Below are 14,600 nucleotides of genomic sequence, written 5' to 3'. Positions count from 1 at the left end.
TTCTCGATCCTGTAGCCAATCGATCGGTTATAGAGCAGGCAGTCCAACAGTATTGATGTTTGTTCTTAATACAGAGAGTTTCTCTTATTTTGCCGACAGTATTTATAGTTGCACAAAGGCACACATCGTAGTTAAAGTGATAATAGGCAACTTTTCAACCGTCTGTACCCTCTGTGCTCCTGCTGTAAAAGTTGAATCGCTTTCCAACTTTCCATCAGAAACCATACACAGATATTTTAAACTTGTATGCATTTCTCTCCTGACTTCTTTTTAACTTTATGTGTCTCTGCCTCTTTTTTAAGTTTGGCTAGATAATGTCTCACAATTACTTTGGAATAAAATAAGTTCATCTCGCTTCTGAAAGAATGAGTTAGATGCCATCAAAAATTTAGCAAGTACTAATTTGTCATCCTTTGTCTTTGATTGGCTGTGGTTGCTAATATGTTTACCTAAACATTGTCTCTTGTGTGCTTGGTAGAGAGGACTATTAACAACTAACTGTCGTGCCAGCATGCAAGTTGGAAGAGTATCGATTGTTGTGAATGTTGGACTAACTAAATGCTGTGTAAACACTGGACGTGGGGGTGGTATCCACAGTAACCGCCAAAATCAAGAAGACTTAACACCCTGCCTGGGTTTATTGTTTTTCGTCATGTTGGAAGGGTTAACTTTGCTCTTTTGGCTCGTTCTGGTTGTTGGTTATTGGAACGACAACACAAAGAGGGCATTTATTTCCCATGTGGAGATTAGCACTAATTCACGTGCACGTTAATGTGTTTTTGTTGTAGTTCATATGATTGTAGTGAAACAAAGCAAACTCTTGTAGTAGCTCAGTGGGATGTGGATTTTGAGAGTGCTGTTTCTTTGCGTCGCACTCCATTAATTCAGCCTATCTCGAGCTCCCAGTACAAACATACTCCCTTGCGGTGTAGCCAGTGCAGTGTTATGCGTCTAAGTACACTGACGCCTATAAGCGCCTGATGTTTCAGACTGTATCGGAGGCCAGACAGCCTATCTGATGAACTCTCTTTACAGGATGCAGACACAAAGCGCACTGGGTGAAGCCCAGACACACTCAGGATCCATTACTCTGCCGAGGTTCAATGGAAACTCAGTTAGGAGTCAGTATTAGGGCTGGCAGAGCAGAACACAGTCTGTCTAGTTCTCACAGTGGGCTGATGGGATTTGGCCTGATGCAGCAGCATAAATTCCTAAATAGTGAATATACAGCTACACTACCAGGTTTCTGGGATTATAAAAAAGAAATTTAAACAGTCCTTCAGAGACAATTACGTACTGGAAGAGCAGCAGCTTTGCTTTCCCACACAGCGCTCGCCGATCGAAGAATATTTTCACCAGTCTCTATCCCTACTTGGGTTTTTTTTTTGGTTTTTTGGGGGGCTATTTTAAATGTGCGGAACAACCACCCGGATTGTTGTTGTTGTTGATACATTTTGCTCTGCAGTCAGAAAAAGGATTCTGCAATTTGGCTGAAGTGGAAAAGCTGAGAAAAGAAAAGGTGCAGGTAGAAGCTGGTTTAACAGTAACGGTAGGAAAAAAACTCTGTGTCTCTCATCCAAGACAAAAACATAAAGGATCAAAATGGGTTTAAATGAACATGTAAAGTCTGCAGTTTGAATCCAGACGGGAGACTCTGGTTCATGTTGGCAACATCTCGAAACTTTAGCATCTAATAAAAACCCAACAGGGGGCCGTCATGCCTTCCATCACATAAGAGGTACTTGGTTGATTAAAAATGCAATCCTCTTTTGTCGATGTGAATGTATTTATTATCCTGGCTACTTGTCCGGGACTACAGTTACATTTCTTGGGGGTTGCGCATCAGGTTTCGTGCAAGGTTATGGCTTAGGGGTTGAAAGGGGTTTCCAGTTATGTCATAGCTTGCAACATGCATTTCCCCATGGAAGTCTAAATCAAGCGTTACACGAGCACGTATTTCTGCATATTTATTTTCTTGCGTTATGAGCCACTGGTTTGAAATATCTGTAATATTTAAAAAGAAAGCCAGAAGAACACAGTGAGTGAAACAAATCTGAAGCACAACTTAGAGAAAGCGCTGGAAAGATATGTGTCAGGTAGTCGATGTGAAACGTGGACCCCCACCTAAACAGATGAAGGGAAGCGTAGATACAAGTTACTGAAGGATTGCCAAGGACAAAGAAGGACGTTTTCTTATAATGGCTGAAGCTGAGGGTGGTAGGAATGAAAAGGAGAAAGCACCATGTCCTGCTTGTATTGCAGGTTGTCATTTGCAGGAGGTTGGCATAAAGGCTTTGTCAGATGTAGACGTTATGAACAGGATTCAGACGTCAGACACTCTTTTACTGTCGTTATGGTGAAGCGGCCCACAATAGGCTGTAAATTACACGTCGCGGCACAGTTTAATACAGAGCCACACAGATGACAGGCAGCATATTTATTTATCAATTCATACTTTCACAGTCTGGCACAATTCTCGCTGACACTAATGTTCTTCTAATACAATATGTTGAGAGGGGAAAAAAAAGAGTCATTATGTAAGAATGAAATGGATGCCTTTTAGGGGACGCAGTGCATTCTTTCTGAGGCAGTTCTTCTGTACTTTAGTCAAATTCTGGATCATTCTTTTACAGATTAAATGCTCACGCTCCCTGTTCACCTCTGCCTCAGTATGAGAAATGCACGTGCTACGAGTTCATTAAAGCAGCGCTCTGACGGATTGTTTTCCTGCAGTTAGTTCCCTTAGAATCATCCGTGCAGCTTTAGGAGTTTGAACTGTGGTCCGTGGACATTCCCTTCCTGTTTCTGACAGAACATCCCACCAAAAAAAAAAAAAGCAAGAGAAAAAAAATCCCCATTTCCCCTCCTTTCTGATTATTTTACTTGCTCTCTGTTCTGCCCAGTACCCTGTCAGCCAATCACAAAGCAGAGGAAGGTGCAAAGTCACTTCCTCTCCAGCTGTGCTGGGGGAGTAAGAGCTTCTAAAACTGGATTTTCATATTCAGAGCTATCCTTAAGGCTTTTTTTCCTCTCCTTTTTTCTGTATTTTGCACCTTGTTGTATTCTTTTCTTCTATTTCACAGGATGGCATTTTCCTCTGTACGCTTGTGTATGTGTGCGTGTGTGTGCGTTTGTTATTAAGTAAAAAAAAAAAAGGGGGAAAAAGCACAGTGTCCAGGTCATTATCCACTTCACATTGCACAGAGGATTTGGCAACAAAGCTGACTGACTCTACAAAGGGCCGCACGCAGTCACTAATCTGTCATTACGGCTGCTGCATTTTTCCTGAAAAGCTCTTCCTCTACTCCGCTGAAAATATGTACAGTATACACACACACACACGCGCGCACACACATGCATGGGATTAGTGTGTAAGCCGTCCATAGAGGGCACTGTTAAAAGACTGTTCTCACTCATTACATGAGCAATTGAACCCTTGTCTTCATCTTCCTCTCGAGTATTGGAGCATCAGGGGCTGATGTTATGTAGCGTGCCTGTTGCTGCGTGCAGCCCTCACTGATGTTACAGTATTTAACTTTTCATCCTCTTCCAGCTGCGATGCGGTGGGGATCGTAGGGTTAGTGGTTAAAGGAAACACGCGAGCGCTAAGTGCTTGTTTTTGACTCTGGATGATGTTGGTTGACTTCATGATGTGGAAATCTCAAATTAATGTTGCTCACCAGCATATATACACGGCGTAGAGACACATTTGCTCGTCATAAGTGACACTCAATCCAACTCTTCTGTAAAGACAAAGTAGGGCAACATCAAACACAGCAAACAGTGGAAAGCTCTTTACGTTGTCTCTTAATCTTCTTTGGCTAAAAAAAAAAAATGCCTGTGAATTGTGGGTCTTTGACAAACTATTGAACGTTTCTCTAAGGGCACTCTGAGCCAGAGAATGCTGTTGTGTTTTGGGTCCTAAATGGAAGTCCAAAAAAGCATCTATGAAGCGGGTTTATAGCGGTGGAAGATGATTGCATCACGGATGTCTGAACATTAATGATAATCTGTAAAATGCTTAACTGCCTATTTATGGTGGTTCTGCTGCATTAGTTGGCAGAACAGCTTGAGTCAATCCTCCGAGCTCGTTTCATTAATTCATTGATGCTCCAACTTGTAAATGAGGAGCCACAAAGCATCTGCTATCGCCGTGCTTAGAAGTGGCTGCGTGAATGTGTCGATATAAGCGCAGCGTGCGAACTTGTCGGCTGACTCGGAGGCAAGTGGAGCATCCTCTCCTCGTCCTCCTCGCGCTCGCTTCCTTCGCGCTTGCTGTTACGGGCGGCCCATATGCTTCCTCTCTCGCTCCTGCCCGTCAAACTCGGCAGGGTGATTCAGTTTTCTCTTCTTCTTTCTCCGCTTTTAGATCTCATCTGATGCCAAGGCTGAAGGAGTCCCGCTCCCATGAATCACTGCTCAGCCCCAGCAGCGCTGTGGAAGCCCTGGACCTAAGTATGGAGGACGAGGTTATCATCAAGCCCGTTCACAGCAGCATCCTCGGGCAAGACTACTGCTTTGAGGTGAGAGGATGTCGGGGGGACGGGGGGGCTATATGCATCCACACACAGCCTATATGCTGCTTTGCTTGTGAAATAAAATAATTCAATAGTTAATGTACTTGCTACAACTACACACATAGCTGACAGTCATCAACTGTATCTGAATTTGACATCCAGATGCTGGCAGACATCAAAGCTGAGCTTACAGGAAAAGTCAGGATTTACAGTTTGTTCTGCAGCTTTTCTGCATGTGCAGCAGAATCCCAGAATAAGCTAACAGCTGAAATATTCATTAATTTTAATGAGCCTGCCTTTATTTGTAGTTCGAGTGAAGTAACGACTCTGTGTTGTTTTCCCAGTTACCACAACACGCTATTTTGGGTTTGCTATAACCCTTAACTGGCTTTTTCTCAACTCAAAGTAGGACTTTTTTTTGCTGAGTATTTCCTTAATCTGCCCCTCGCCCCCAAGATTTTAGTTTCAGATCACATAAGAAAAACTAAAGCTAGAAAGAAGAATCTGGAACTGCTTGGTACATTTTTTAAATATTATTCTAACAACAACACTAGCTGAAGCTCCTGGGCATTCACTGCCATCTGTCATATCTACACAATAATAATACTCAAAAGCTGAGAAATAGCTAATTAAAACTAATGGTCACAACAAATCTTTAGTATTGCTATTTATCCAGTAGGCTCCCATGTGCCATAGTTTACTAATTCACAAGTTTTAATCATTAGTTTGGGAAATAGAGTCCATAGGACAATATTAGCTATTTGCAAATATATTGGTGTCATCATTTGACAACCCGTCTTTGAAACGCCACAAACGCAACAAGCAGTTGATTCCAGCAGAATCGAGCAGAGCGTGAACAAGTAAGACAAAATAAAATGACATTATTTTTTAACTGCATTCCCATATTATCTTGAGAAAGACTCATAAGTAACTAAAGATAACAAATGTAATGGAAATCTGTTCATGAGTCATAATATCAGCCGATATATTGGAGTTCTAAGTCCCCAAATATTGGTGTTGGTATCTGTCTTAAAAAGCCTATATCATTCAGCCTCTAGCAGGAATATTTTTGGAACCAGCGAGTCCTCTAATCCCCTGTCTTTGCTGTAAATCTCCTTCTTTATGAGCTGCTGATGACCAGTCGCAATCAAAAGTCATGATAGAGCCAACTTCTCTTTATTGTGGAACACACAATGTTGTGATTAACTCTTGATGACTTTTCTCTAGTTACAGAAAATCAATGGAAGTACAGTGGGCAGTTTCTTTAATTACTACATGAAATTTGATGTCTTGTAATTATTGTTGTTGGAGCAGAGAAATTCAAAACAAATTATGACAGACTTTGTCTTTAATCACTGCATTAAGGGCTGAATTGTCAACAAGGGAGCTTCTTGGAGGGAAGCGACCCAATACTATCCTAAACTTTCTGCCCTGTGCTCTGTTCACCATTCATCCTGCTGTGCTTATTTTAAACCATCCAGTTTCAAAAACAGCTCTCACATAAGGAGACTGAAGATGCTCCTACCGTTCTTTTGCTGTCTCTGTGGTATTTATGAGCAAAGTTTTAGTGAAACCTTCACTGTTCTATTTTTTTTCTGACAGTATCACCAAAGCATTTTAAATTTTCCCTTCTCTCTGTGGTAGGTCACTACCTCCACAGGAAGCAAATGTTTCTCATGCCGTTCAGCAGCCGAAAGAGACAAATGGATGGAGAATCTGAGGAGGGCTGTACAACCAAACAAGGTGAGTATGCAAAAACACACAGTGGGTGTGAAGTATTCAGTGGTAATATGTTCATATACAAGTGTCTCAATTCCAAACACTTTGAAACAGTGATGAGGACAGAGCCATACAGAGTTTACACTGTGTTGCAACTCACGCAGCAAGAATCCGATGTGTGCACGTCAGGTTTGATAAAGAAGGCATACAGGCAACATGTAAAGAGCTTTTTATGTTTCAGTACCATCTGGGATCCTGGCAAACAGCTGTGACAAGGGGAAGGTGGCAAACATTTTAAGCCAGGAAAATAGTCCTGCTCACTCAGCCTCTTCACTCTTTCATCCGTTATTATTTAGCAAATTACTCATTAATTAGATGTGGAGAAGTGGCGGCGTTGGGGGTGTGGAGGGGTTCTTAAATAGCTCTGGAATGTTCCTTGTCTTAGCCCTTTTGATATGTGTACTTTAAATATATCTACTACCACTAATCCACCAATACTATGATATTACCTATACCAGGTTAGACAGTCAAGAAAACTATGGCGTTTTTAAGATCATACATCTCGGTGAAAAAGCAGTTTCAGTTTTGGTTACATAAAGGCTACTGCACACAGTTTGCACTCGGATCTTTCTGCCAGAATGGCTTCCTAATGATCATAGTCACTAAGGAAGGCAGTGGCTGGAGACTGCAGCAGGAGCACAATTATAGTGACTGTGAACAAGGAACTTGAGATTGAGCTGCCTTTGAAATAATTGCTTGAAAGGTTGAGACCAGGTTTGTGACCGCTTGCAGCCAGTTGCCATCTTCAAAGCAACTTTGAGGCACCAAGATGGTGACGAAAACGCAATAAAAAAGACAGTCTGCAATCAGTTTGCAATTAAATTGGGTCAAGTTTGCAATTAGTCTGTAATTCGGTGCGCGCTCTTTATGATAATGAGGTGATTAACTGAGATAAACAAGGTGAAAACTGGAAATCCTTTGTCGTCTACAAACAGAGAAATTCCCATTAGCTACTTACATTCAGAATACTGCCAGAGCCTCATAGATTTGAAGAGTAAAATTGCGAGTGAAAGTTGGTTGTCCAGAGGTTGAGTGCGTTGCACACTCGACCTAAGGTCAACCACTTGCAATCAGTTGTAGAAAGCAAAAACATTCAGTGCACTCACTGGGCAAACACCAATTGTGTGATTGTTTTCTTTCTAAACCCAAGTATTTTTATCAAGGCTAACCGAACTGCAGTTGAAGAATGAAAACGCTTTTAAAGAGCAAACAGCAGCATATTTAATTACCCTTTTAATTTCCTGCTTGGTTACGTCAAATGGTAGAACTGTGCTTTAATTATCATGTGCGCAGTGACTCAGCACATGAATCACGCAAGTCAAGATATTTGCCGTCTGTTGGAGAGATTAATAAGGAAGTTAAGTGCTCATCATTTGGAGGGTTTATTCTCTAGATTTGTGGGGGACCGACCTGGAAAGGAACACAAGTGCGATCCCTTGACATTCCTTGAAGGTTTATGTAAGACTGTGACATAACCAGGCAATATGTAGAAGAGCACGATGATATTTTGATAGAGACATATGTATGTTTTTCAGTTACAAATAGAAGCAAGTTAAAAAGCCTTGGGGAGGGAAAAAAAAAAAAGGCCCGTCTTTTCTTTGTAGGTGTCTGTAACTCAGCTTAGTGCCTCAAATTTCAGCTCCCCGTTTCATGTAGCTGCACTTAAATGAATGGCGGAGACATCAAAAATAAGATGAAGAGCAACAGAAACACGAAGCGTAAACGAAATTTAACTGCACCATTAAAAAAATGTGAAACGTATTCAGATACCGGGGAGTTCTGAGCACTCCAGAGATCTAAAGTAGTTCTCGTGATTGTAAGACGCTCTGCCACTTCTTTTTCTTTTTTCCCTCTTTTTTTTTTAAAATAATGTAATTCTTATCTCCTCTCTTCTTTTTGGGAGGTAGTTTTCAAAGGCAGTGTGAATAATGGGCCAAAAATATGCCCGCTCTTGGCAAAATCAATTGATGACATAAGAATGGGTTAGCACTCTGTGAAATAATGTAGGATATTTCTTAGCTCTTTAATGATCGGGAATGGAAGGGAGAAAGGGAGGGTTTGAAATTGCTTCAGTGAAATGTTTGAAATACTGCCGAGGTTGTTTTTGACTCTTGAAGCGGTGAGACTTCCCTGTCGGGGTCTGATCTCGAATTTTATCAGTTTGCTTTTCCAACTATGTGGTTTGTTTAGTGGATTTGTTCACTGCCTTTTTTTATTCAGTAAATTAAACTACTTCCTGTCATCTTCCGTCTCCAGGACAACAGCCGACGGGTCGAGAACATGCTGAGGCTGTGGATCATCGAAGCCAAGGATCTGCCGGCCAAAAAGAAATACTACTGTGAGCTCTGCCTCGACGACTCGCTCTACGCCCGCACCACCTGCAAGCTCAAGACCGACAACGTCTTCTGGGGAGAGCACTTTGAGTTCAGCAACCTGCCCGTCGTCAAGACCATCACAGCCCACCTCTACAAAGACACAGACAAGAAGAAAAAGAAAGACAAAAACAACTACATCGGACTCATCAACATCCCCGTCGCAGCTGTCACCGGGCGACAGTTTGTGGAGAAATGGTATCCCGTCAGCACCCCGAACCCGCCCAAGGGCAAGACGTCTGGTCCCATGATTAGAATTAAGGCACGCTATCAGAGCATGAACATCCTTCCCATGGAGATGTACAAAGAATTTGCAGAGTACACTACCAATAACTACATGCTACTGTGCTCTGTGCTCGAGCCTGGGATTAGCGTCAAGAACAAGGAGGAGATGGCGTGCGCGCTGGTTCACATTCTGCAGAGCACTGGCAAGGCCAAGGTTGGTAGCAAAGATCCTTTATTTCAGATGTTTCCATGTACCTTGCCATGAGGTAATGACAAGACATTATGAAAGCTCACAGGGGTTAAGTGTTCCTCCGCTGCCTGCTCATCTTGTGAACTGTTGACCCTCTCCTCTGCTGTAATGCAGAGCAGACAAAGACCAGACAGACAAGTGATTTCCTCTCGCTGCACCAGCCTGTATTACAGTTTTAACTCAAGCTAATCCCTCGCACATATCCCCCCGCAGCGCTCCGCAGCATACCGATGCAGGACCGAGCACAATACATCCACTGCTTGTCTGTAGCACTCCAAGCACAGGGATAGATTAGCTCACCACAGTGGTAGCTAAGCCTCCCATGACAGCAGGCCGTTGGGACTCAAATAATCTTCCATCCGTCTAAAATAGCTGCCTTTGACTTTTCTTTGACGGCACAATATTTGTGTTTTCCGTGGGTAAAACATGATGCTATTTTGACCTTACATACTGTAGCTATGAAAAAAGTGGAAATTTGTGTCAAAATCAAGTTTTATGAGCACATATTGTTCTGATACAGTATGTGGAGAAAAGCAGTAGGTTGTAGGTTTTGCTCAAACATTTGTGAAATAATGGGTCCTTCGTTGTGCGTGGTGCTGTAGTAAAACGCTACCGTCTAAATATTCCATGATTAACTAGTAGTGGGATTTATGCTATATGGAATTTTTTGGGAACCACAGCGAAGTGACAGATCACGTAAAATGACAGAGCCTGGTTGTCAAGTGCTGAGGTGCATACTAGATAAGGCCCTGATGCTTTCAAAGCTCATTAACATTAGCACAAAAACTGTGTGCTGGGAGCTTCCACAGTGTGTCTTTCGGCCCTTCTCCCTCCTCTAACCCCTCAGATGGAGCAGATGGCCGCCTCTCCCCTGAGCCTGGTTTTACTGGAGGTTTCTTCCTGTTAAAAGGGGTGTTTTTCTTTGCCACTGTTGCCAAGTGCATGATTGTAGGGGGTCATCTGATAGTTGGGGATTTCTCTCTGTTATTGTTTATATATAAAGTACCATGAGGTGAATGGTAAATGGCCTGTATTTGTATAGCGCTTTACTTAGTCTCTAACTAAGTAACTGGTGATAGCAAGCTACATTGTAGCCACCCTGGGGCGCAATGATGGAGGCGAGGCTGCCGGACACTGGTGCCACCGGGCCCTCTGACCACCACCAGTAGGCAACGGGTGAAGTGTCTTGCCCAAGGACACAACGACTGAGACTGTCCGAGCCGGGGTTCGAACCGGCAACCTTCCGATTACAAGACGTACTGCCAACTGTTGAGCCACGATATTGTTGTTTTGATTTCACACTATATGAAATGAACTGAATTGAATTGAAGTTGTGTCTTTCAAAGGCTCCTGTAGGTGCGCTATGTATCAATGTCTATCACATCAGCATCACTTCGTCTTTTCTTCCTCGTCAGTTTCCAGCCACAGTTTCTGTTTCTGTCTAGTTTGCTTGTCAGTTTCTCATCAGCAAAGCTTTGGACTTTCTTTGACTTTATCCCGGCTCAGTGGGGCGATGAACGATTAGCGCTTAAGAAGTGATGTCAGTACACAATGTACTGCCACTGTGCTGGTTTTAGGCTCAGCACTGATAGCTGCTGATTGATGGGTGGGGGTGAGGCCGCCCCTAGTCCCCGCAGAGATGGCTACTTCCTTAATTACTTTCAATTAATCCCAGACTTCTGAGGAAAACACTGGTACTCTTAGTTCTTTCTCACCTCCTCCCCGGTCTTACTTCCCTGCTGCTAGATGCACATATGCTGGAGCTGGCAGCAAGAAGTGCTACTCCCAAATGCTCATCTTAAAAGAGAGACACAGATAATTTCCCGAATACATCTGTGTTTCAAGAAAAGTCCTTTTAAATGTAGCCTTGCATGCTACATACTGACGCCTTTAGAAGAAGAGGCAAAGAACAGTCTGCGGTTTGATGCGAGCACAGACTTAATGATAGCTGCTCTTAAAATGCGGAGTGTTTGTTGTGTTAACTACTGCAGCTTCTTTCTTTCTGTCAAGGCTTCAAGACATTGTAAAGTGGTCTGACATTTTTAGGCGGCTTACTCACAAAAGTCTGTTGGGGTTTTTTTTTCCCTTTAGCCTTGATAAATCAGAGATGGAGCAGTCACATCTCGCCAAACAGCCCCCTGTATTTCCAACAAATCACTTATTCTAAAATACTTTTAAGCCTAATGATGATGTTCTGTGCTGCTGAACACATGCTTTAAATGGAGACGTTTCTGCGTGCGTTGTAGAGTTTGTTCAATTTGGCGATTAAGTGTTTTTCATGTCTTGCCAACTTACTTACAGTCTTCCTGAGAATTGGTGAGATATATTTAGGAATCGAGCAATTTATTTGTGCTGAGATAGACTCTGGGAAATCATGTAGGCTCGGCTTTCTGCAATTGTTTAATAAAGCCTTTGGTTATTTACTTCCCTCGGTATTATTGTGTAGTCTTCTAACTAGCCAAGCTCAAGTCAAATCCATGAGTCATTTTTCTCTAATTCAGTCTGCACCAGACTGGATTTTGGCAGCGTGGAAAAATGGAGACGATGCATTGCAGTCGCATTGGACGTTGACAAAAAACACAGCACCCAGTGGGGTTGAAGTGGAGGTGAAAGTCTCTTTGTGGTCTTGCTGATGTGTGTTGTCTTTAATCTCCCATGCACAGGTCAAAACCAGCTTCTAAGTGGACCTGGAGTTGTTAGATGCAGATTTCAGGCTGCCGCAGTCATCAGTATGCAACACTCCTCGACTTCTGTTTCTTCTTGTGACATTTTATCGCCCATCACCAACTAATTAAGCCCTGCATATTCTGCTCTGTTGCACTCCTTTTCTCTTGCCCCCCCCTCCCACTTCCATCTTTGTCTCCCTTCATCTCTCTTTCATGCTTCGTAGCATCTCGAGGCCAAAGGTCTCTGGAGAGATGTCATTACTGATGCTGTATTGATGTCTCGATGCATCGGTGAGCATAGGCACACCCTGCTTCACTGCATATAAGAGATTATGCACACACCGTTGTGTGATCACAAGAATTTAGCAGGCAGTTTATTCACTGTGTTCATGACCATTATGCCCAGGTCAGACTACATACATTTATTCGCACTTCAAAATAATGCTTACTTATCTTATATTGAGCCTCGTTGTAACCGATTGTCCTAAAGAAGCTGTCTTAAGGGGAAGGGAGCTAAAAAGTTCCCTTCCCCTTAAGACCATCCTCACTTTCCAGCTTTGTTCTGATTGGCTGACCCTTCACAAATAGAAAGCTTGAGTCACAGATGGGTAGGGGGGCAGTGTTCACAGCTAGAGCTGTGTGCCTAAGATGACCATGTTAGGGCTATCCCTCCAAAATGCCAAATGTAGAAAAACTGCTTGAAATTTAGCATTTAAAAGTTATATTCTTTTAACTGCAATTCGGGATTAGTATAATTATTGTGTGAGAAATCCAGTTCTCAGTCTGCAGGTTTTTGGTGCTGTTAGGGCTCGACATTGGGTCCATTCTTACCCTGTGGGAAATGGTGTTTTGTCTGTACACCCAAGCAACACCATTTGAAGTTCCCCAATGACAATAACAAGCCATCTGCTGTATTGGAATTGCCCGGAGAAGTTCACCTTCCCTTTTTAAAAAAAAAAAAAGAAAATGTGGAAATATCCACTGCTGGCATTATTGATCACGTCCTCTTGATACTTCGGCCCTCGGGAAGATTATGTTCTAATTTTGTTGCCGCTCATCTTAGCTGGCTGTGCGAAGCGGCGATAAGGATTATTCATTTTTATGATAACTGGCCAGGGGGCGGGGGCGTTCCAGTTATTATGCCGTAGCGTTTTATGTCACAGCTCCTCGAGGTAAACTAACGGTCCTGCTTAAGAGGGAGAAATATGTGGGCTCTCCTCTGTGCATTCTGTTAGTAAATTGGTAAGTCAGCCCACAGCACAGCCTCACTTGTGTTAAGCGTTTTATTAATGTATTTTGCACTGTCATCAGCAGGTAGCGATGCTCATTGCGCAGCTGTGGCACACAGGCACAGTCGGCTTGCGCAAACACAATATAGTGTGACAAATGATTTACCAACATAACATAAAGGGCTCGGGTAGTTTTTGTATTCCTTTGGGCTTTTTCATTGTGGCTCGGAATGAATCGGTTGTCCCTTGATGGGGCCGGTGAGCATTCAGAACATGATGGCGGCTTGTCAGTGGATACCCTCCCCATTAACAGGAATAATGTGATTAGTGTATAATACACACAAGAGGGCACACTGAGGACAATCTCCTAATGCTATAGTGTGCTGGCCCCTTCAGCACACTGGAAATAACTGTAAAGCACGTCAGTGTCCTTGCTCCTCTCAGCGTCTCTTGTGTATTTGCGATATAGATGCGGCACATCATACCGTTTGACTTTATAATCATTCCGCCATGATTTTTATTGACCTTCCCCTGACAGCGTGGGGTGACACGAGCGGTGAAAGCATTTGAGCAGCATTTTCTCCAACAGGAGGAGAAAACGAAATAAGGGAGATGAAGCCAGAGCATACAGAGTGGTTTTGTTTCACCTTGTAGCAACACTGTTTTTGACTGTGGAGCCAGACAGCAGCAGGGAGGGAAAACATTCAGCTCTACAGCGATGCTCGGCACACATTGATCTTGGAAGTCTTTTGACATATCTGCTCGCACTAAAAATATCTGCAGTCTCACTCTCTTCTGCTCTGTCTCTGCTCTCGCTGGCTGTTTTTTTTTTTTTTTATTTAATTGTTAATTTCCTTGCTTTTACTTGCATAGCATGCATGCATGTGCAGCGAAAGGCATACCAATAAACAGCACGAACACGGTGCTGAAACAGGAAAAAATATGAAATTTTGAAATGTAATATATATGCAAGTTCTGTTTGATGTTCCCCAGCTTTAGCAACATGCTGAGCCTCACTCAAAGTGAGCTTCAGTTCGACTAGCTAGGCCATCTCAATTTTGTGCCGGGTCACCTTTGATCTTCGAGTTCCCTGTCCCCTCAGCGAAAGTGCCTCCATTTGCTGCACTTGCAGGGAAGAAAGTCGATGGTCATGAAGCTAAAAAATAAATAAGAATGTGGTTCAGTCTCTTTTGACATAGAAAGATGTGACTCTAGTTTTGGTGGTTGCTCCAGACTTAAATACTTCAACATGTAATGGAGGGATTTCTAACACGGGTGTTCATCCTCCAACATGTATTAATCTTCTGAAGAAATGTTCATTTTGGAATTAATAAGATATAGATTGTACAAAGGTCACGATTTAATTGAATTAAATTAGAATCTAATGCTAATTACCAAATGTTTTTATGCTAATGCAATAATCATGGTCACTGTGATACTTGGCAAACATCAGCATTCTTGTACATCAGTGTGAATATTAGCATACCGAGAGTTGGCTCAAAGCGCTGCTGCACCGGCTGCATTTTCACAGACACTCTAACAAGATGTTGACTTTTAATTTT

The 14,600-nt window shown here is 42.7% G+C and overlaps 1 protein-coding gene across 11 annotated transcripts in view; it reads left to right on the top strand.

Annotated features, from left to right (window-relative positions):
• LOC102213025 (disabled homolog 2-interacting protein) overlaps positions 1–14,600 on the top strand; it is a 167,230-nt gene that overhangs the window by 120,962 nt on the left and 31,668 nt on the right. For all 11 annotated transcript variants that reach the window (XM_005720209.2, XM_013909738.1, XM_013909732.1 and 8 more), the window contains 3 exons: positions 4,370–4,523; positions 6,162–6,260; positions 8,553–9,107. In XM_005720209.2, coding sequence (XP_005720266.1) covers positions 4,370–4,523; positions 6,162–6,260; positions 8,553–9,107 — 808 coding nt within the window. The remainder of the gene's footprint in view (positions 1–4,369; positions 4,524–6,161; positions 6,261–8,552; positions 9,108–14,600) is intronic.

The sequence above is a fragment of the Pundamilia nyererei genome, unplaced genomic scaffold, assembly GCF_000239375.1.
Source record: "Pundamilia nyererei isolate P.nyererei 1_Seehausen unplaced genomic scaffold, PunNye1.0 scaffold00002, whole genome shotgun sequence".
In the NCBI taxonomy this organism is placed as follows: Eukaryota; Metazoa; Chordata; class Actinopteri; order Cichliformes; family Cichlidae; genus Pundamilia; species Pundamilia nyererei.
The sequence above is the reverse complement of the archived record's forward strand: the minus strand, read 5'-3'. Positions and strand labels throughout refer to the sequence as shown.